Raw genomic sequence first — 22671 nt, 5'->3', positions numbered from 1 at the left:
TACTATGACGTTTTTTATGACATTTTGAGGTCGAAAAAAATTTTGACTTTTTTTGTCCGAAAAAAACGCCTTACTATACTATGACGTTTTTTATGACATTTTGAGGTCGAAAAAAATTTGGACTTTTTTTGTCCGAAAAAAACGGCTTACTATACTATGACGTTTTTTATGACATTTTGAGGTCGAAAAAAATGTTGACTTTTTTTCACCGATTTTGACGCCTTACTATACTATGATGTTTTTTATGACATTTTGAGGTCGAAAAAAATGTTGACTTTTTTTCACCGATTTTGACGCCTTACTATACTATGACGTTTTTTATGACATTTTGAGGTCGAAAAAATTTTTGACTTTTTTTGTCCGAAAAAAACGCCTTACTATACTATGACGTTTTTTATGACATTTTGAGGTAGAAAAAAATTTGGACTTTTTTTCACCGATTTTGACGCCTTATTATACTATGACGTTTTTTATGACATTTTGAGGTCGAAAAAAATTTGGACTTTTTTTCACCGATTTTGACGCCTTACTATACTATGACGTTTTTTATGACATTTTGAGGTCGAAAAAAATTTGGACTTTTTTTCACCGATTTTGACGCCTTACTATACTATGACGTTTTTTATGACATTTTGAGGTCGAAAAAAATGTTGACTTTTTTTCACCGATTTTGACGCCTTACTATACTATGACGTTTTTTATGACATTTTGAGGTCGAAAAAAATGTTGACTTTTTTTCACCGATTTTGACGCCTTACTATACTATGACGTTTTTTATGACATTTTGAGGTCGAAAAAAATTTTGACTTTTTTTCAACGATTTTGACGCCTTACTATACTATGACGTTTTTTATGACATTTTGAGGTCGAAAAAAATTTGGACTTTTTTTGCCCGAAAAAAAACGCCTTACTATACTATGACGTTTTTTATGACATTTTGAGGTCGAAAAAAATTTGGACTTTTTTTCACCGATTTTGACGCCTTACTATACTATGACGTTTTTTATGACATTTTGAGGTCGAAAAAAATTTGGACTTTTTTTCACCGATTTTGACGCCTTACTATACTATGACGTTTTTTATGACATTTTGAGGTCGAAAAAAATGTTGACTTTTTTTCACCGATTTTGACGCCTTACTATACTATGACGTTTTTTATGACATTTTGAGGTCGAAAAAAATGTTGACTTTTTTTCACCGATTTTGACGCCTTACTATACTATGACGTTTTTTATGACATTTTGAGGTCGAAAAAAATTTTGACTTTTTTTCAACGATTTTGACGCCTTACTATACTATGACGTTTTTTATGACATTTTGAGGTCGAAAAAAATTTGGACTTTTTTTGCCCGAAAAAAAACGCCTTACTATACTATGACGTTTTTTATGACATTTTGAGGTCGAAAAAAAATTTGACTTTTTTTGTCCGAAAAAAACGCCTTACTATACTATGGCGTTTTTTAATGACATTTTGAGGTAAAAAAAAATTTGGACTTTTTTTCACCGATTTTGACGCCTTACTATACTATGACGTTTTTTATGACATTTTGAGGTCGAAAAAAATTTGGAATTTTTTTCACCGATTTTGACGCCTTACTATACTATGACGTTTGTTATGACATTTTGAGGTCGAAAAAAATTTGGACTTTTTTTCACCGATTTTGACGCCTTACTATACTATGACGTTTTTTATGACATTTTGAGGTCGAAAAAAATTTTGACTTTTTTTCACCGATTTTGACGCCTTACTATACTATGACGTTTTTTATGACATTTTGAGGTCGAAAAAAATTTGGACTTTTTTTGTCCGAAAAAAACGCCTTACTATACTATGACGTTTTTTATGACATTTTGAGGTCGAAAAAATTTTTGACTTTTTTTGTCCGAAAAAAACGCCTTACTATACTATGACGTTTTTTATGACATTTTGAGGTCGAAAAAAATTTGGACTTTTTTTCACCGATTTTGACGCCTTACTATACTATGACGTTTTTTATGACATTTTGAGGTCGAAAAAAATTTGGACTTTTTTTGTCCGAAAAAAACGCCTTACTATACTATGACGTTTTTTATGACATTTTGACGTCGAAAAAAATTTGGACTTTTTTTCACCGATTTTGACGCCTTACTATACTATGACGTTTTTTATGACATTTTGAGGTCGAAAAAAATGTTGACTTTTTTTCACCGATTTTGACGCCTTACTATACTATGATGTTTTTTATGACATTTTGAGGTCGAAAAAAATGTTGACTTTTTTTCACCGATTTTGACGCCTTACTATACTATGATGTTTTTTATGACATTTTGAGGTCGAAAAAAATGTTGACTTTTTTTCACCGATTTTGACGCCTTACTATACTATGACGTTTTTTATGACATTTTGAGGTCGAAAAAAATTTTGACTTTTTTTGTCCGAAGAAACGCCTTACTATACTATGACGTTTTTTATGACATTTTGAGGTCGAAAAAAATTTGGACTTTTTTTCACCGATTTTGACGCCTTATTATACTATGACGTTTTTTATGACATTTTGAGGTCGAAAAAAATTTGGACTTTTTTTCACCGATTTTGACGCCTTACTATACTATGACGTTTTTTATGACATTTTGAGGTCGAAAAAAATTTGGACTTTTTTTCACCGATTTTGACGCCTTACTATACTATGACGTTTTTTATGACATTTTGAGGTCGAAAAAAATGTTGACTTTTTTTCACCGATTTTGACGCCTTACTATACTATGACGTTTTTTATGACATTTTGAGGTCGAAAAAAATGTTGACTTTTTTTCACCGATTTTGACGCCTTACTATACTATGACGTTTTTTATGACATTTTGAGGTCGAAAAAAATTTTGACTTTTTTTCAACGATTTTGACGCCTTACTATACTATGACGTTTTTTATGACATTTTGAGGTCGAAAAAAATTTGGACTTTTTTTGCCCGAAAAAAAACGCCTTACTATACTATGACGTTTTTTATGACATTTTGAGGTCGAAAAAAAATTTGACTTTTTTTGTCCGAAAAAAACGCCTTACTATACTATGACGTTTTTTAATGACATTTTGAGGTAAAAAAAAATTTGGACTTTTTTTCACTGATTTTGACGCCTTACTATACTATGACGTTTTTTATGACATTTTGAGGTCGAAAAAAATTTGGAATTTTTTTGTCCGAAAAAAACGCCTTACCATACTATGACGTTTTTTTATGACATTTTGAGGTCGAAAAAAATTTGGACTTTTTTTCACCGATTTTGACGCCTTACTATACTATGACGTTTTTTATGACATTTTGAGGTCGAAAAAAATGTTGACTTTTTTTGTCCGAAAAAAACGCCTTACTATACTATGACGTTTTTTATGACATTTTGAGGTCGAAAAAAATTTGGACTTTTTTTCACCGATTTTGACGCCTTACTATACTATGACGTTTTTTATGACATTTTGAGGTCGAAAAAATTTTTGACTTTTTTTCACCGATTTTGACGCCTTACTATACTATGACGTTTTTTATGACATTTTGAGGTCGAAAAAAATGTTGACTTTTTTTCACCGATTTTGATGCCTTACTATACTATGACGTTTTTTATGACATTTTGAGGTCGAAAAAAATTTGGACTTTTTTTCACCGATTTTGACGCCTTACTATACTATGACGTTTTTTATGACATTTTGAGGTCGAAAAAAATTTTGACTTTTTTTGCCCGAAAAAAACGCCTTACTATACTATGACGTTTTTTATGACATTTTGAGGTCGAAAAAAATGTTGACTTTTTTTGCCCGAAAAAAACGCCTTACTATACTATGACGTTTTTTATGACATTTTGAGGTCGAAAAAAATGTTGACTTTTTTTGTCCGAAAAAAACGCCTTACTATACTATGACGTTTTTTATGACATTTTGAGGTCGAAAAAAATGTTGACTTTTTTTCACCGATTTTGACGCCTTACTATACTATGACGTTTTTTATGACATTTTGAGGTCGAAAAAAATTTGGACTTTTTTTCACCGATTTTGACGCCTTACTATACTATGACGTTTTTTATGACATTTTGAGGTCGAAAAAAATTTGGACTTTTTTTCACCGATTTTGACGCCTTACTATACTCTGACGTTTTTTATGACATTTTGAGGTCGAAAAAATTTTGACTTTTTTTGTCCGAAAAAAACGCCTTACTATACTATGACGTTTTTTATGACATTTTGAGGTCGAAAAAATTTTTGACTTTTTTTGTCCGAAAAAAACGCCTTACTATACTATGATGTTTTTTATGACATTTTGAGGTCGAAAAAAATTTTGACTTTTTTTCACCGATTTTGACGCCTTACTATACTATGACGTTTTTTATGACATTTTGAGGTCGAAAAAATTTTTGACTTTTTTTCACCGATTTTGACGCCTTACTATACTATGACGTTTTTTATGACATTTTGAGGTCGAAAAAAATTTTGACTTTTTTTGTCCGAAAAAAATGCCTTACTATACTATGACGTTTTTTATGACATTTTAAGGTCGAAAAAAATGTTGACTTTTTTTCACCGATTTTGATGCCTTACTATACTATGACTGTTACAACCTTAATTGGTGGAAGCTAGGGGTTTCAGGTATGTAACAGCAAGCAACCAAAGAACTGAGGGAGAGTCAGTATCGGTGGCATCAGGCGTCAATTTATTCAACACATAGATCTTGAAACAAAACAGAAAAGGTGGGGGAGATGTGGACCAGAGGTTGTGCCAAAGAAAACCAAAAGAGTTACAATAAAACTAGGCCTAGATTACAAACTACTCTAAGAAAACAAAGGAAACAAAAGACCTGGCTGAGCTAGCTAAAAAGATAAAGAAAACAAAATACAGGGGGGTGGCACCAACCAATAACCTAGTGTCTTTAAACAAGGAAATTCCTGTGTGCTGCAAAAAATGTACAGGGTCCCCCAGACTCACCTGTCCAAAATCAACCTCCACACTTACTGAACCGCCGTATGCCACCAGAGGAAAAGAGAAAGAGAGAGAGCCATTGTTGTGCCCTCCTTTTATCAGTTGGCCTCGCGTGCTGATTGGTCAGGCCAGACCATTTGAATCTTCACCTGGAGCACTGTGAAGCAGGGCAGGGGAGGAGAAAGAGAAGAAAAAAAACACACAGGACATCCAGGCACGTAACAATGACGTTTTTTATGACATTTTGAGGTCGAAAAAAATTTGGACTTTTTTTCACCGATTTTGACGCCTTACTATACTATGACGTTTTTTATAACATTTTGAGGTCGAAAAAATTTTGACTTTTTTTGTCCGAAAAAAACGCCTTACTATACTATGACGTTTTTTATAACATTTTGAGGTCGAAAAAATGTTTGACTTTTTTGTCCGAAAAAAACGCCTTACTATACTATGACGTTTTTTATGACATTTTGAGGTCGAAAAAAATGTTGACTTTTTTTGTCCGAAAAAAACGCCTTACTATACTATGACGTTTTTTATGACATTTTGAGGTCGAAAAAAATTTGGACTTTTTTTCACCGATTTTGACGCCTTACTATACTATGACGTTTTTTATGACATTTTGAGGTCCAAAAAAATGTTGACTTTTTTTGTCCGAAAAAAACGCCTTACTATACTATGACGTTTTTTATGACATTTTGAGGTCGAAAAAAATTTGGACTTTTTTTCACCGATTTTGACGCCTTACTATACTATGACGTTTTTTATAACATTTTGAGGTCGAAAAAATTTTGACTTTTTTTGTCCGAAAAAAACGCCTTACTATACTATGACGTTTTTTATAACATTTTGAGGTCGAAAAATTTTTTGACTTTTTTTCACCGATTTTGACGCCTTACTATACTATGACGTTTTTTATGACATTTTGAGGTCGAAAAAAATTTGGACTTTTTTTCACCGATTTTGACGCCTTACTATACTATGACGTTTTTTATGACATTTTGAGGTCGAAAAAAATTTGGACTTTTTTTGTCCGAAAAAAACGCCTTACTATACTATGACGTTTTTTATGACATTTTGAGGTCGAAAAAAATTTTGACTTTTTTTCACCGATTTTGACGCCTTACTATACTATGACGTTTTTTATGACATTTTGAGGTCGAAAAAAATTTTGACTTTTTTTGTCCGAAAAAAACGCCTTACTATACTATGACGTTTTTTATAACATTTTGAGGTCGAAAAAATTTTTGACTTTTTTTCACCGATTTTGACGCCTTACTATACTATGATGTTTTTTATGAGAGTTTGAGGTCAAAAAAATTTTTGACTTTTTTTGGCGGATTTTGACACCTTACTATACTATGACGTTTTTTTTTATGACATTTTGACGCCTAACTATACTGTGACCATTTTTATGACATTTTGGGCCCCCCAAAAAATTTGACTTTTTTTTACCTTTTTTGTCGCCTTATCATACTATGACGCTTTTTATGACATTTTGAGATCTTACTAAAAAATCAATTATATGTCCTGTATAGCATTGTTTTTTTTTTTTTTTGTATTTTTATTTTCTTCAATGTATGTATGAAATTTATTTCCAAACTTTTGCCGTATTCATGGTTAACACTTTCTTGTTCTGCTCATTTTTCCTATCATAGATCTTTACTCAGGCTTTATTGTAAACAGTTCAGAACAAGATCTGTATGTCAAGAGCTGGGGAAAGATGCGACGCCCTCTTCCTTCTAACTGCAGCATCACTCCTCATTTATACAATGTGAAGGAAGTACGACTCCCCAACATGCAGCCCTTCAGTGACACTGTAGATCACTCCAAGTGGTGTGTGACACCTGGTGGTGGCTGGACCTGCATCGCTGACATGAACAGGGAAGAGAGTCAGATGGACAGAGGTGGAGGAGCTATATGCACCAATGATGTTACAGTTGGGAAGGCTTTCTATACACTGATCACAAAGCATGGACCATGTAAACGTGAACAAGCATATTCTAATGCTCAAAACAGAGAGCTTTAAAGGCACAATCCTCATCAAAATGTGAAGAAGGAACCTGATATCACATCAGACTGAATATTGCTGTGCTTTACATTTTAGATTTATACTCTGTATTTTGATGTTTTCGTTCACCGTTTTAGTCTGTATGGTGGATTTTTATTAATGACTTTTTATTTATGACAAAATGTTTTAAAAAAAAAAATATTTTTAAGCATTAATTTAAGTCATGTTTTAAGCTTTAATTTAAATCATGTATTGAGCAGTAAAACAAATAAACAGAACTGAATTATTATATTCATATTAAATTCCAAATTCCATGTTGCTCCACTTGTTTTTCCTCTTTAAGAAATTTATAAATAAACAAAAAACAGGCAGATGATCAGATTAAACTGTTTGAGTGACCTGTGGGTAAAAATGAGCTACAGGGCTCCTATTAACAGCAATGAACCTTCTCGGTGCAGTGAACACAGTTTCATCCATGCTGACATACTGTCTGACTTCACATTAACACATTAATTAGCACAAACCACAACTTCTGGAGCAGTTCATCACTTGTCCAGCCTCAATGTTAGCTCAAAAACAGAACATAAAACCTTCCAATATTACCATCAGAATCCAATACTCAAATGAAAACGAATTTAAAGGAAAAACCAATACATTTTAGCCAACCAACCCCTCTGGTTTCCTAATAAATATTGGTTGGTTGGTTCAGTTCAGTAGTGCTGATAATGTGCAGCAGTGTTTTAAATAAGGTTCCCTCATCACCTCAAAGATTTTATATTTTTATTAAATAAATTCATATTTATTTAAAATACACAGCAGCACATGATATGAATGCAAGGAAAGGCCTATTTGAGGAAAATGTCTTTTAAGAGAAAAACTATTTACTATTTACTATTAGAAGAATACAGTAACTAAGTCATGTACCTTTCTTGTAAAACTGAGCTATGTTGCACAACTAAGGGAAGATAAAGCTTGAAGTTCACACCTGCTTCTAACAAAAAAAGTCAGCATTATGTGATGTGTACAATCATTGATTGATTCGCAGTATAAAGAGTAACAAGGAAGCAGAAGAACTGTGGCAAATGTGGGCTTTGATATTGATACTGAGGAGTGACAAAAGCAACTTCATTTGCTGGTTGTACAGTTCAGTTTACTGTGAACAGTGAGAAATAAAATGGAGACACCAAAATATGTAAGTAAAACACTTTTTTTTTAATTTAACATACAAGCATCAGGTTTTTTGAGAGAAAAAAGCTGAAATGTTCCTCCAAAAACAAATTATTAATAGAGTAAGCCTTGAATGCAGAGTGCTGTTCAGTTCTTGTAAATTGCCATGTAGTGCACTGCTTATCATTAACTTCATGTAGCATGTTACATGCAAAGGTACAAATGTGTGAAATGCAAAACAAGCAATGTTTTAGATGCAGAGTCTTTCACTTGAAACTACAGTCATCAATTGAATTAAACATGTTTTCCCTTTGGAGTATAGAAAACTGTATATTCAAACACAAATTCCGGTACCTCAGAATTGTGCTAAAAAAATGGCATTTGTTATTTTCACACTCTGTACACAAGCTACTGTTTTCACACTTTGTTGCATTGCAAAAACTGTGCAAACATGTTTGCCCTTTGTCAAGAGTCTGACTGCCTTCTATAATTCTATCATGGTTATGTATGGTTGTTTCAGAGTATGGTGGTGGCGCTGCTCTTCAGTGTTGGAATCCTTTGTCAAGGGTGTAATATAAGTGTGACATGCAGGGATGACAATAACAATGAGGTGGACTGGTTGGTGGACATTTATATGTACAGCTACAGTATGCTCATTCTCAGCAAATATCTCATAGAATATCCTGAAAAGTCAGTAGCTCAGTTTTTTGTGTCTTCACAAACACACTACAGCTATCTATTGCTGTGTCATTAGGTATATTTTATACAAGTTGCCCAAGGTGAATGATAGCGGTTTGTTGTACCTGTATATGGATGAGAACACCAATGGATGGATGCTCAGCAGAGAGAACATTAACAGTACATCTGGAACTCTGGCAAACACCCTGAAACCACTGTTTGACTTCTATGACGGAAAGGTAAAATATTAAAGGATACAAGTCTCTGTGGCATAACAACCTTCAGTAAGCACACTAAATAAAAAGTTTCATTGGTTTGTTGTATATATATATATATAATATTATATATTATTGCTTTCAAAGTCAAAAACATCACAATGTAACAATGCAAAGCTCTGTTTATATTGTTCTCTATTGTTTTACTTACGAAAGGAGTCGTGATGTTGGACAGACGAACTGGAGTTTGGCTCTCTCACAGTACACCAAGATTTCCAACATATTGCAGTAAAGACTTCTGGCCTACAAGTGGAAATGCTAACGCCCAAACATTTATATGTGTGACTTATTCCTATAATGAATTCAGAGAAATAGGTAGGTTATTATCAGTGATATTGCCATTTTCTTTTACTTTAATTTTTTTTCTATTTGCCAAAAGGTATAATAATGCATTTTTTAAAAAAATCATCTATATTCTCAGGATTGCAGCTCAAGTACATCCACGCTTATTCATATGACTATGACATACCGACAACCTTTCCAAATGAGCTGTGTTGTGTTGCACAGCGAGCTTGCTTCCCAAGGCAGGAACCTTGGTTTAGAGAGACGACACTGACTTCAGTGAAAGGACATAATTTCTGCAGCTTTGCAAAATACAAACGTTTTGGGGATGGTGAGTGTTTGCTGTTTCAAGCATGTATTTTAAAAAATGCTATTAAAGATTTATTTAACATTTTTTCATGGGGTTAAAAAAAAATCCATATTAGGTTGATGATGTTTTTCTTAACATGTTATCTAGTTGTTTTTTTTATGTTGTGTAAGATTAGTTGTGACTGTGTCAGAGAGATGCTGAAGATTTTTGAGGCTGAAGTTTGTGGTGTTGGACTGTAATTTATTAATATGCATTTCTAAAATGCTGTCTCTACTGTGAATATATTCAGAGGGGAACTCTTGGTTAATAGCTTTATGTTCTGTTTCCTTCCCCATTCTTTTGCAGATCTTTACTCGCCTTATTGTAAACAGTTCAAAACAGGATCTGTATGTCAAGAGCTGGGGAAAGATGCAACGCCCTCTTCCTTCTAACTGCAGCATCACTCCTCATGTATACAATGTGAAGGAAGTACAGCTCCCCAACATGCAGCCCTTCAGTGACACTGTAGATCACTCCAAGTGGTGTGTGGCACTTGATGGTGGCTGGACCTGCATCGCTGACATGAACAGGGAAAAGAGTCAGATGAACAGAGGTGGAGGAGCTATATGCATTCAAAATGGTAGAATTGCAAATGCTTTCAGAACTGTGATCACACGGTATGATCCATGTCCAACTGTGTCTCCACACAGTCAGAAAGTGTCCGCAGGATACGCTCGGAAGCGCAAACTCCAGAGCGACTCAAACTCTCTTCAAAAAATGCCAAGACACAATGGCTGACTTTGTGCTGCACAAAAACACAGGCCCAGCTCCAGATGAGTTTCCATACATCTCTCGCTCTCTCTAATATATGCATGTATGCTACTTATTTTTTACTTATTTTACTTCTACTGTTTGTTTGTTTTGGGTTTTTTTTTTTGTTTTTTTACATCTTCTGCATGTAATGTTCATTCTGTCAAGTGGTTACAAGCGCAAATAAATAGAGCTTTGGTTACCTTTCATGTCTGGCCTGCATGTCTTCTTGGAAAATGAATGCAACTGTTCTGATAAAACAGTATCTTTAATTTAACCCCAAGTGTTTGTCCAGCTTACAAAGCATCAGCCTTATCAGAGGATGATGAATCAACTTTAAAAACTAAAAAGTGAAATGTACAAGCAAACATTAGTCAACTCAACACTACACAACAACCAGGATCAGTTCAACGTCTGACTGTCTTGATCTCTCATGAGTTAGATGTAAGCCATAAATGATTTCTAATTTCTAATTATGAAGTTTAGACATTTCAAGTGACCATAGCTGTGGCTATGGCCATTACAATGGGAAAAGGGCTCAAGCAATTTACAGGGGAAAAGTATGGCATTACAGGTAGTGCACTTTTGTGGTGTTTGTGGTAAAATGCACAGATAGTTGAAAAGTAAGAATGGTACTCCATGGTTGGATTCAGCTGTTAGAGGGACCCAGGGCAAAAAGCTGTTCCTGTTAGGCCCTACTGAGAAGCTGATTCTCCGTATTTCTGGACTGAAATCTTTGATCATTTGACCCTGATGGAATCCACACGCAAGTCTTATTTAAATAACAATTATAATGTAAAATAGTATAACACTCATAGGGACAGTTTTTCTGCATTGAGTACTTTTAGTACATTTCCCTGATTATACTTACATATTTTTTCTTAAGTAACATGTTGAATTCAGTATTACTAGTTAACTTACCTGTGGAAAGGATCTGAATACGTCTTTCGCCACTGCTGTTTCTCCTCCGCTCCACCAGGTGTCCCACATTTTTCGTCCGCGACCACAAATCGGTCACCTCCTGCCCCCGGATGTGAAGACGCGAACGGGCAGCAGCAGCAGCAGCAGTACACGTGAGAAGGAAAACATACAGCTGACACAAGATGGACATCACGGAGGTCCCTGTAAGTCAGGACAACAAAGGCAAGAAAAAGAAGAATAAGAAGCCGAAGAAGAAGATTGTGAAAGAGGAGGGAAATGGTGAAGGCAGCGGGGTGGAGAAGAAAGAGGTGGAGAAGATGGAGAAAAGTGAGGCGGCAGCAGCCTTCCCCCCCACCTTCAGTGTGTCCGAAATCAAGAACAAACAGCGGAGACACCTCATGTTTATGAAACTCAAGCAGGAGAAAAGAATGGTAAAGACCATTTAAAAGGTTGGGCTTTGTGGAGGCTGCTGAATATTATTGTGTTATACTAATGTTTAGTCCTAGGCAGAAGCCACCCGGGTCTGTGAAGCTGAGGATGATGAGTCAGTTGACAGTAATTGGTGACAGTTTTTATATCTGATTAATAGTTTGTCTTTTTTTTTTTTTTAAAGCAAATGTTAAAAAAAAAAAGTGTTGATACAGAAAATAGTGCAGTGGTTGCAGCCTCACAGCTCTCCTCCGATTGAATTCCACGACCTTGCCCAAGGTTTTCAGTGTTCATTACCAGAAACTTTCTTGTCTGCCCAGTTGTCTAAAACATGGCTGGTTTTCCAGATAATTTTTTAACAAAAAAATAATTAATGCATTCATTTATCAACTTTTACTGCTACAGGGAGGAGTATTTAGAAAACTGTGGGAATTTCATATTTTTTTCCTGTCTTCATATTTCAGCAAAAGATGCAGCTGAAGAAAAAGAAGAAAAAAGAAAGAGAAGCTTTAGGTGACAAGGTGAGTCTTTTCTTTGTGTTCTTGTTCCAGATGCTGCAAAAAACTGAATTTAACTCGCATTCATTTTGAAAATGTATTATGTTATGTATTCTGTCCTTTATGCAGGCTCCACCAAAAGAGGTCCCAAAGACGATAGAAAACCAGCGCGTGTACGACGAGACAACAGTTGACCCAGAAGACGAAGAGGTGTGGACCAAGTTTGGCTGAGCTTGTTCAAATGATCTCGGGTTGAATTTGTAATGAATTTGCATTCATTTGTGTTGTTTGTGTGTTTTCCCGACGTCTGCAGGTTACATTCGACGAGGGAACTGATGAATTTTCTGCCTACTTCAATGGGCTCACAAACCCCAAAGTGCTCATCACAACATCAGACAGACCCAGAGGGGTGAGTGATTGGTGCTTGACATTTTACATATCTGCATCACTTTTTTAGATTTTTTTAGACTTTTCTTTATTTTCCACCCTACTTTGTGATTTAACCTATGACAGTTTCTCAATTTAAAATTCAAATATATATTTTACTGGATTGTCCTGGGGTACTATAGTGGAGTCTGCTGGGGCTTCATGGAAAACAGTTTCTCATCTGTTATTTTCAAACACTGTCTGTTCAACATGCTTCTTGTGATATGTGTCTTGCAGAGGACGGTGAGGTTTTGTGAGCAGCTGGCCACAGTGATCCCAAACGCCCACGTGTACTACAGAAGAGGTTTGGCGCTAAAGAGGGTCATTCCCCAGTGCGTCTCCAGGAACTTTACATACCTCATGGTCATCAACGAGGATCGCAAAGTGCCCAGTATCCTTAATGTTCTGTACTGCTTAATATTGTTAATTACATTGCTGTAAAGTGGATAATGAATGAGAGTTCTGTTTTGGTGCCTTCACTGAGTTTTGAATGTGATTTTATTAGATGAAAGCTTAATGATGAATATAAAAAGTTGTACAGTCTAAATATTTAGAAGGCCTGTGTTTTCCCTTTTACTAAATACCAGCAAACTTTGACTGAGTGAGCTCTAGGTATCATTCCAAAGATCACCTTCCTTAACTGCAACTTTTAGATGGTATGGTTCTCTGTCACCTACCTGACGGGCCGACTGCACACTTCAAGATCAGCAGTGTTCGACTACGGAAGGAGATAAAGGCAAGTACAAAAATCCAACCCCTCCTCAGCGTTAGTCACTCTGGTTTGATTAAATTGAAAATATGCAATGCAGTAATATTAAAATTGTGTAGGTCTTCATTAAATTTGAAGGAAAAAAGTGCTTCTGAAGAACTCCAGCGTTATTTTAATTTCATTTTCATGTTTTAGCTTCTGTATTTAAAAAAAATTATGACTAATTATAACAAATATATTTAGTATAACCTTCAGTGCCATTGTTTTGTTCTTTCGCTAATGGGGCAAAAATTATTTTAAAGGCATGGTTTAGGAAGCTCAACCGTGTGATCCCAACACCATTGTACTATTTTCTCTCTGCAGAGACGGGGTAAGGATCCCACGGAACACTGCCCAGAGGTGATCCTAAACAACTTCACCACGCGTCTGGGCCACAGCGTCGGTCGGCTGTTCGCCGCTCTCTTTCCGCAAGACCCCCAGTTTGTGGGCCGACAGGTCGCCACCTTCCACAACCAGAGAGACTTCATCTTTTTCAGATTCCACAGGTGAATATTTAAAGTGTAAAGTCTGACTTGAGTTTGACATGTCTTCTAATATATAACCTAACTTTTGCACACGTTTTTGAGAAGGTTTGTCTTTAGAAGGTCAAATAAACAATAACGAGCATCTTTTTAAAGGTATATCTTCAAGAATGAGAAGAAGGTTGGAATTCAGGAGCTGGGACCACGCTTCACCCTCAAACTCCGCTCTCTACAAAAAGGAACCTTTGACTCAAAGTTCGGAGAGTATGAGTGGGTCCTGAAGGTGAGCTTCTCGGCCCTTTAATGTTCCTTTGAGATACCAGAGGAGTTATAAAGATGGAACTAATAGAGTTTAATGTCTCACAGCTTGTTAATAGTAGTTTTATTCTTCGACGTGCCACTCACATAATGTATGAATGCTGAAATTTGCATACCTGTTGACCTGCTACTAGTTGTTACTTAGTCATTCATAAATCTGAAAAATACTTTTTAAATGCAAAAAAATATAAAAAATAGTTGTTCTGCACTCAGGCTTTTCTTGTAGTAAAAGAAATCTTACTTTCTTTTTCCAGCGCCATGAGATGGATGCCTGCAGACGGAAGTTCCACCTTTGAGGACACAACGATGTTCCTTTGTGACCAGACAAGGATAACTTTGATTATTAAGATATTACAGCTGTTTGTGGACTTACACAAATGGACTTTATAGTGGATATCCCAGAATCTTTGAGGATGACCAGTGGCAACAGTTAACACTTGTCCTTTAAGAATAATTAGAGGTTCAGCGCTGATAACTGCATTTTACAAGATCACATTGATGTAGATTGAAATTCTCCCTGAAAAATAACTTTTCTAAAGCTGCATCTGCAAAGCCCTTTGGAGAAGTGTGGGACAGCAACCTGTGGCTCATGGCAAAGACTTTTACCCCGTCTCACACAGACATCAGGGAGGAGACCTGCGCACACTCCACCTGAACCCCAGTAATCTGAAAAATCTGCAAGTTTATGTAGATTTCATTTTTGTAATTTTACTGGCAAATGTGGACATCATTTGAAATTTATGCACACAAACTGTATGAACGGGGCCCAAATTATATCAGAAATTCAGTGAATTCTCTGTAAGTCACACGTGAGCCTGCCCTGGTCACATACACTTCTTGCATCCTGGTCCGCGCAAATAACATAAACACAGTGAATGAAATGCAACAGTAGCAGTGACAGGACTGAAAATAAATACAGATGACACATTGAACACATTTCTCTGCTGTCTAAATGTGTATATACTTGTTTTAATAAAAGTCTAAAATGTGGAAATAACCATTTTTTTTCTCAATCAGTCATGAAAAATGTACAATTCAAAAGGCACATTTGTGTGTGTTGATATGGGTTAGTTACTTTAAAGCAAAGTTAAGACATCTAATGTGCCTCCAAAGCACCTGGAATTGGTTCTGTATGGGATTTTACAAAGAAGTAAAAAAAAAGAAACTTTTAAGTTAGTTGTTTGTTCCCATATTCCTTAACTCTCCTGAGACAATTCCAGTCCATGATGCAGGGACCTGCAGCCAATTCCACAAGGCACCACAATGTCCAAAACCTGCAAACTGTCACTGAATTAGTAACAGAAACTATGTAACACACAAGCATGCTGAATGTACAATTCATGGCCGTATACACGCCACATGAAAAGCATTACACCAGCTTCAGAGCTGAAATGTGATCAAGAATGCTGGGATTCTTGATCACTTGATCAATACAGTTGTCAGATTAAGTACAACTATCAAAAGCTAATGCAGTCATCCTGCAATACAAAGAGGTTTGTCTGTTGTTTGGCCTACCCTCACTGATTTGAATGAGGTCCACAATAGAATGGGTACACGTCAACATAATGCAAGCAATGCGGTTCAACAGCACCACAAACTGTCTCCTCTAATGTGGTCCAATAGAGTTTCAAAAAGTGAACATAAGAACTTTTCTTAAGGTAGCTATTACTGCAGAACTGCATTCGTATTAGCCAGATATTTCTAATAAACTGCCAAATGAGTGTATAATGATGTAACATTCACAGAGTATATGTTTCTGCATTAGGAACTTTAGTTTTCAGTACTTTCCTGTTTATATTCTGTGGGAAATAAACATACTGGGTGTGAGATATCATTGATGTATTAGAACTGAGTTTTGATTCATCGTGTATTGGGGTGACAATACAAGACTTTTGATGTTGAGGAGGTTATGTGCTGTGGTACTCACAGAGACGGAGGGTCTGTGAGTGCTATAGGAAGGAGCAGACTTTCTGTGGTCTGAACGGGTTGTTGCTGGATGACATGCCGGTGAGCAGAGGGTCCTGCTGGGCGTTCTGAAGGCAGAACTGCTGCAGGTCCGCGGCGGCCTGGGACACCTGTGGAAGAAATCCCAGTCCGCTTTAGTTATCCTGGGGTTATGTTACTAAAAGTTCTGTAACTTATAAGAATATCGGAACCACAGAGTGACACCACCGGCATTTAAACAACTAGAGAAACCTGCGACAGGCAACTGTGAAACAACACACGCCCTGAAACCACCGATCTCAAACGTTACCTTAACTCTGTTAATGCCGGCTTCAAGGCGTAACTGCTGGACGACTTTCTTCATCATTACGATGTTGGATGATCCCGACATTGTTGAGACTTGGAGAGACTTTCGTCCTAATAACGACGAATATGATTTTTTCTTTTTTAACTAATTTCCTTGGTAGTAGCTGCTTGCTAACTACTTCTTCCTCAACAAAGAGTTTCCGGTTTTCTTTAAAGGCGTGTCCGTCATAGCTGCCTTCACGGGATGTTCGTAAACTCAGTTTTTAATTCTCTACTATTTTCCTCCTTTTATTTTAGCTGGAAATGACAACAAATCACAATACATATGTGCTAGTTTAAGTAACTTTGTAGTTCTTATTTGAAATCTAGAGCAGTGTAGAGGAAGTGCATACCAACGGAAGTCCATTGCATTCATAAAACACAAGCAAATTGGAGACATTATCTCATAATCATGACTTTTTGTGAATTCTATGCGCCTAATGCGCGCAAAGCTGCCACATAAGGTGTGTTTTGGTTAATTAATTTATTCAACTTCGTCTCTGATTGTTGACGAAGTTTGAGTGGTCTTTTCGATCTATCCTTACTGAACTTTTGTAGGGTGAAAATGCAGTTTATCGCTGATCATAAGAATTACGACAACTTCCATGGAACCCGAAGGCAGCCTCCATGTAAATTGTGACCTCTAGTGGTGAATGTGCATCAATAAACTCTAACAAGTAATAAGGTGTCTCAGGAAACATAAAACATCGGAAATTTCCCGTCATAATGTGTGACTTGTGTTAAATCTTGAATTTGAAATACACATACAAATTGAAATCTATAATAGAAATATGCAATTTACCAGCACGAAAAAAGCCGGTCATAAATTAACAAAACATCGAGCACACACATTTCTGTACATAACTGAATAACTACTAAATTAAAGTTGAATGCAACTTACAGGTCAGCTCTCGTGGCCAGAGATGGGACAAGCTCCTTCCCTTCACTGCAGTTGTCATCATCAGCACCAGAGCAACCACTGCTGGCACCCTCATAAAAGAAACTCCACTGTACGAGTGACTGTGTTTGATTACAGCAGATTGTTACTTAGCAGTCAACGCCTTCACAAAGCTGGGGGGTAAAAAAAAATCGTGGCTTCCCGGGAATAAACCTAAGAATAATCTAGCCTCTTTTAATGTGTTTCTGCTCTGATCATGGAGCTGTCCTGTGAGTCCGTGAGATACCCAGAAGACAGAAGACCGGCCAGTTGCAAGGTATGTAGAAGGAGTTTAACTCTTCACAGTAACTCAAACATGGACTATGCGCACTGAAACATGATGTTAGTATTTTTTTAAACTATGTTTTGTGCGTCTAGTTTGTGGAGCTCCATGTGCTGTATGTGCCAGGTGACCAGTGGAATGAGAAGCTCAACAAAGTCCCAGCTGAAGCCATAGAGAGCTTCATATCTGCAGGCTTCATCAGGTGAAACTGCTGGAAATGTGTTAGTTTACTCAAGATGTCCAGTTCAGAGGAAGACAAGAAACTGTGTACAGGCAGTGACAATTATGTGCACTGGAGTGTAGCAGCACATATGCAAAGGCTGTTTCTCTACACTGAAACGTGACACTTTACAAACACAGATTAGAACTTTTTCATTTTCATCAAGTTTTACTTACCAAGTAATTCAGTGATGTAAACAGGCTCTTTCCTATATTTAAGTAAAAGCACAGACTAGTTTCAAAACAAAACACATAAACCACACAAAGCATAAACCTCACACAAATGAATTATAACAAATTTGAAACATTGGATTGAAGTATTAAATTATTTGTGCAACATGTAGGCTGCTAGTCAAGATGGTGGCAGTCAAAACTTTATATATGTATATGTATATATTTGTATACATAAGCTTGTCCCTTAGCAATTTATTCACAGAATTTAGACTGTAATGGGTCACTAAAAAGCTTTAGTTAGCAATAAAACTAACTTTATGGAGCTTTCTTGTTTGTTTTTTTAAGTAAAGTAGTGTTTAAAAAATCTGTTACAACCTGTTGAACACATTGGAGTAACAGCTGGGTTATATAAAAATCTTTTTATCACTGTGTCGTTAGGGTTTATCCTGATATCACCCTTAAAACTCTGAGGAGCGAGCTTGGTGTCCTCCTTGGCGCAGAGAGGACCATCGACAAATTCTCCTTCCTGAAATGTGTGGGCCACAGTCTAGCACTGGTGAGTGCAGCTGGCTGTTTAGGGCACTTTTCTACAGCTGGTTGTGTTTCACCAGGCAAACAGCAGAGAGAAACAATGCAGACAGTTTGATTAACAAGCTTGCTATTCAGGTTGCTGCAGTAAAAGGTGTAAAGCGTGTGTGTGAGAATGAGTGAGCACAAGGTTTTTCCTGCCATGACTCTGACACCAACCAAATTCTTTCCTGTTACAGGTTAAAAGCAAACAGGAGAGGGATCTGAAAGTGAAAACATTCGCTCCACCGTATGTATGTAGAGTTTGTGTTCTAGATTTGCATTTAAGAGTTTTTTTTTCCTCCCTAGAATTGGTGCCTTTTTTTGGCATATAGATGACTAACAAAAAATAAAATAATACATTTTCTTACATCTTCAGTAAGACTTTGTCTTTTCTGCATCATAAAGAATAGTTTTTAAAGAACCAAAATGTCTGAAAAACCCACACACAATCCCATTAGCAGCAGGTTGATTACAAATGTATGTTACTGCTGTGTTCAACCTTTAGAAAAAACTAAGGGGCCACCTGTACTTGCATAACAATTTAAATCTTAAGTTTGTTATGCTCTCAACACTTTTGTTGTTTGATTTGAATATCAGCCCTGTAGCTCTGCCTTATCTGTTAATTCTTAGGAGTCAAAACATGAGTATGATGCCTGTTATGTGCCGTTTGACCTCTGTTAATGTCTTGTTGTGTTGTTGTCTGTGGGAAGGCGCCGCAGCCGGAGCTTTACCTGCTGCCCACTGTGGAGAACGGCAGTAGTGTTTGCTCCCAGTCCCTCATCTCAGACACCAGCAGCAGCTCCCCGGACCACCCGACCTATTACCACCCTCCCGAGACACGCAGCCTGCCAACAAGGACAAAGGAGCCTGTTAAATTCCCTCTCATCCCCCAGTATTCCCATCAGCCACCTCCCACCCCCAGCCAAGAGGAGGAGGGTGATGAAGAGGAGGAGGAGGGTGATGAAGAGGAGGAAGAAGATGAGGAGCAGAGCTACAGTTCCTCAGAGGGAGATGGAGAAAATGAAGCTCTCACCTCCAAAAAGCCTGAGTGGGCAGAGCGGGAGTGTTGTCCAAGGCAGAATCAAAGGGCACCACAGCCTGTTTCACTGAACAAAGGTAAACATTGAAAGTATAATACATACGTTCTGCACTGAAGCAAGGAATGTATTATCCAGTTTAGCTGGACAACTTCCTGCTCCGACATCTCTTGCCCGTCATCTTGCCCTAATTTTCACAGTCTCTCATTATGTTACTAAGCTCTTTATATGCACCATAACTACAGGTTTACAATGTCGTGAAGCTGATTCAGTTCAGGTGGAGGTGTTGCCAGGAAAAGGAGGAACCTGCAGAACGAAGAAACAACACCACAGAGAAAAGAGAGTGGCCAGAGATTCAGGTGTAGCAGAATCCCTGGAGGACAGGGATTCAGGCTTCTCCCTCACAGATGGGTACTGTGCAGCTGGAACACTGAACAAAAGCATTACTGTGTGCCAATATTTATCCTCTGCAGTGAACACTATCACTATTACTGCTTCTTCCTCCAACAGTGTGTCTGTTTGCAGACGTGGAAAATCAAAGGATGCAACTACGATGAAGTCAATCAGGAGTAAACCAACAAGTGGGGTAATGTATGGTATTACGTGTCAGCAAACCTAAAGTTGCATGGCATGTCTCAGCATGGTTTCTTCAACCTTTCCTCTTGAGCATAAATCTGTAAAAAAGATTATTTGGGACTATTTTTTTTACTGGGCTTTAAAAACAAGCAGGAAACAGACAGGGGTTTTGTTGCAGGTCGTTTGGTAAAGTGATTAGTCCAAATTCCTCTGCCAGCAGGTGGTTTTACTGGAGTGCGTTAGGTCTTTGAACTGAACAAAAGACTTGAATCTACATAAATCCACTAAAATCTAGTCAGATAAAAACTTGTTGTATTTATTGTTTTAAGGAGACAGAAAGCCCAGCTGTGTTGTCTCGGCCTGTTCGGTGTACCTCTCCACCTCCGAGTCTAGACTTGGCCTTGGTCACCCATAAAACTGCTACTTCTCCAGTCTTTCAGGCAAACAGTAAGCTGTCACTTTGGCCACAAACCAAGAATTGAAGATGATTTTTCTTTTGAGACAACCAACGTTATTTGTTTCTGTTAGGAGAGGAACTGATCGAGGAAATCAAGCTGGTGAGGGAGGAAAGGAAGCAGCTGGAGTGGACGAGACAAGAGCTGCTAAGGAAGGGGAAAGATTTATTGGCCCAAAACAGACACAGGAGGAATCAAGGTGGGCACAAAATTCTGTTTAGTAAAAAGCTAAAAAAAAAAAAAAAAAAAAACATTTTTCATAGTCATTAGAGGTTCTTGCCAGAAATCTATGAGTCAAAAAAAAGAACCCCTTGATAAACTGTTATGCTTTACTGCATTTGAAAGTTGTCTGCTGTGGATATACTCTGTGTTCTTTGGGAAAACAACAGCAAACAAGACTTTTTTATATCCTACAAGTATGATATTTTAGAGCATTTTGCAAGACAACAACAAATCAGAGCTCTTCACATTTTTAGGGATAATAACTCTACTCCAAAGCCTCTGCTTAATGACTCATGTTGGAGAGAAGCAAGAACCCACATTATATTAAACAAAATACAAAAAATAAACAAAATAAATAAAGTGCTAAATTTGTCAAAAGTAGCTAAAGTCTGCTGCTGCTGTTTCTTCCCCGTCAATGTTAAGCACGCGACAGCTGGAAAAAGAAATATTTTGAAACCAAGAAATCCACTGCACCACTGGAGGACAACCTGAGAAACTTACGACAAGAGTTGGAGACATTTTACAACAAACTCTTGCACCAGCTCCAGGCCAGAGATAACAGAGGGAAACCAAGGCGACAAGGCAGATCCTCCGTCAAGGTAAAATCTATTTAACTCTGATTTTGGCTTACTATTTTCATATTTTCTGGGCTTTCCCTTTAATTTTTCCTTATGGGCAAGAGACAGCTCAAGAAATCATTTACATTTTAGCTCAAACTGATTGCTCCTTTGTCCCATTATATCTGGGCAAAATCCCAGACAAAGTAATGGATCTGGATGAATATCTGTTTAAAATATTTTTGGCTGCTTACCTACTAAATTAAAGTTGAATGCATGTCTAAAGCCATCACATGCAAGTGGCTGCAGCCAAACCCTACAACAAAGAAGGACTGGACTGATACTGTCAACAAAATCGAGTCCAAAGAAAATGTATCGGCTGGTCTGTTATACCTAATAGTTAAAGGTAGTGAATTACATTTGGTAAAATGATTTCTCCAAAGAATTTTTTACCTTTCTCTAGAATAAGAGTGTAAAAAGTCCAAATACTGTATAGCATGTACTGTAAACACATCGTTGGCTAAAAATGACACCAAACCGCAGAATGAATGTAAATAACTGAATGAATTATCTTTCATTTCAGAATGAGCTCATCATTCAGATCATGACAGAGAGCCACGAGATTGACAACCTGAGGAGGAAAGTAGAAGCTGCCGAGATGAAGCTGGTAACAGAGATAAAGGTAACTGATATTCTTTGTATCAAAATATGACTATAAACTTTAACATATAAAAAAGTAGCTCATGAAATTGTCAAGAGATGTTTGTAAATTATTTTTCATTAGGACATTCACAAATGGTTATTATTTTTATTATTTTTTCTATGAATGTCTGTGTAGTTGAGGAAACAGGCTGCCACAGAGCTGAGGGCCCTGAGGGCTGAACTGGCCCAGAAGAAAAGCCAGGCATCTCATCCGGGGCCCACGGCCTCTCTAGGCTTTGGAAATACCAAAAGGGAAAGACCACAAGTTCAAAACACCTCCATCTAATTCAGTATGTACAGGACTGTGCATGTGGCAGACGTTGTCTGATTTGTTGACGATATTGTTACTGTTGACTTATCCTCTTATTTTTCTCAGG

General features: G+C 36.9%; 5 protein-coding genes across 6 annotated transcripts in view; 4 read left to right on the top strand and 1 right to left on the bottom strand.

Moving 5' to 3' along the window:
* LOC121183172 (deoxyribonuclease-2-alpha-like) overlaps window positions 1-7220 on the top strand; it is a 68667-nt gene extending 61447 nt beyond the window's left edge. Inside the window, exon 7 of the mRNA XM_041040082.1 lies at window positions 6599-7220. Within this exon, the coding sequence (XP_040896016.1) occupies window positions 6599-6969 (371 nt within the window). The 3' untranslated portion in view covers window positions 6970-7220. The remainder of the gene's footprint in view (window positions 1-6598) is intronic.
* Window positions 7221-9235: 2015 nt separating this feature from the next.
* LOC121183176 (plancitoxin-1-like) lies at window positions 9236-10562 on the top strand. The gene is given in 4 exon segments (XM_041040087.1): window positions 9236-9386; window positions 9493-9684; window positions 10009-10018; window positions 10020-10562. Coding segments are annotated over 4 exon segments (774 nt in total). The 3' UTR covers window positions 10441-10562.
* A 993-nt stretch (window positions 10563-11555) lies between these two features.
* rpf1 (ribosome production factor 1 homolog) lies at window positions 11556-14669 on the top strand. Its single transcript, XM_041040083.1, has 9 exons — window positions 11556-11804; window positions 12267-12323; window positions 12429-12509; window positions 12613-12708; window positions 12963-13116; window positions 13379-13461; window positions 13798-13979; window positions 14112-14238; window positions 14528-14669. Exons 1-9 carry the CDS (start codon window positions 11556-11558, stop codon window positions 14567-14569), a joined length of 1071 nt encoding a protein of 356 aa, XP_040896017.1. The 3' UTR covers window positions 14570-14669.
* Window positions 14670-15215: 546 nt separating this feature from the next.
* Window positions 15216-16743, bottom strand: LOC121183178 (guanine nucleotide-binding protein G(I)/G(S)/G(O) subunit gamma-5). 2 transcript variants are annotated; one of them, XM_041040092.1, is made up of 3 exons: window positions 16528-16743; window positions 16201-16348; window positions 15216-15554 (listed from the first exon to the last, which is right to left on the bottom strand). In XM_041040092.1, exons 1-2 carry the CDS (start codon window positions 16606-16608, stop codon window positions 16223-16225), a joined length of 207 nt encoding a protein of 68 aa, XP_040896026.1. In that variant the 5' UTR covers window positions 16609-16743; the 3' UTR covers window positions 15216-15554; window positions 16201-16222. The 2 variants fall into 2 exon arrangements, with proteins under 2 accessions (XP_040896026.1, XP_040896025.1); XM_041040091.1 differs by having other exon boundaries at window positions 15216-15547; window positions 16528-16742.
* A 925-nt stretch (window positions 16744-17668) lies between these two features.
* On the top strand, window positions 17669-22622 carry spata1 (spermatogenesis associated 1). The gene is made up of 12 exons (XM_041041170.1): window positions 17669-17776; window positions 17878-17984; window positions 18614-18731; window positions 18943-18996; window positions 19456-19861; window positions 20028-20193; window positions 20308-20368; window positions 20688-20805; window positions 20887-21012; window positions 21459-21634; window positions 22176-22274; window positions 22431-22622. The coding sequence occupies exons 1-12, from the start codon at window positions 17717-17719 to the stop codon at window positions 22578-22580; spliced, it is 1641 nt and encodes a 546-aa protein (XP_040897104.1). The 5' UTR covers window positions 17669-17716; the 3' UTR covers window positions 22581-22622.
* The last annotated feature ends 49 nt before the right edge of the window (window positions 22623-22671 follow it).

Source organism: Toxotes jaculatrix, chromosome 6 (assembly GCF_017976425.1).
Source record: "Toxotes jaculatrix isolate fToxJac2 chromosome 6, fToxJac2.pri, whole genome shotgun sequence".
Classification (NCBI taxonomy): Eukaryota; Metazoa; Chordata; class Actinopteri; family Toxotidae; genus Toxotes; species Toxotes jaculatrix.
The sequence above is the reverse complement of the archived record's forward strand: the minus strand, read 5'-3'. Positions and strand labels throughout refer to the sequence as shown.

Coding starts and splice junctions, on each gene's coding strand:
- spata1 (XM_041041170.1), top strand. CDS start 17,717: ATGGAGCTGTCCTGTGAGTCCGTGAGATACCCAGAAGACAGAAGACCG. Junction 19,862..20,027: donor GCCTGTTTCACTGAACAAAG/GTAAACATTGAA, acceptor CCATAACTACAG/GTTTACAATGTCGTGAAGCT. Junction 20,194..20,307: donor GGCTTCTCCCTCACAGATGG/GTACTGTGCAGC, acceptor GTCTGTTTGCAG/ACGTGGAAAATCAAAGGATG.
- LOC121183178 (XM_041040092.1), bottom strand. CDS start 16,608: ATGTCGGGATCATCCAACATCGTAATGATGAAGAAAGTCGTCCAGCAG. Junction 16,349..16,527: donor CCGGCATTAACAGAGTTAAG/GTAACGTTTGAG, acceptor TTTCTTCCACAG/GTGTCCCAGGCCGCCGCGGA.
- rpf1 (XM_041040083.1), top strand. CDS start 11,556: ATGGACATCACGGAGGTCCCTGTAAGTCAGGACAACAAAGGCAAGAAA. Junction 13,117..13,378: donor CGAGGATCGCAAAGTGCCCA/GTATCCTTAATG, acceptor TGCAACTTTTAG/ATGGTATGGTTCTCTGTCAC. Junction 14,239..14,527: donor AGTATGAGTGGGTCCTGAAG/GTGAGCTTCTCG, acceptor TTCTTTTTCCAG/CGCCATGAGATGGATGCCTG.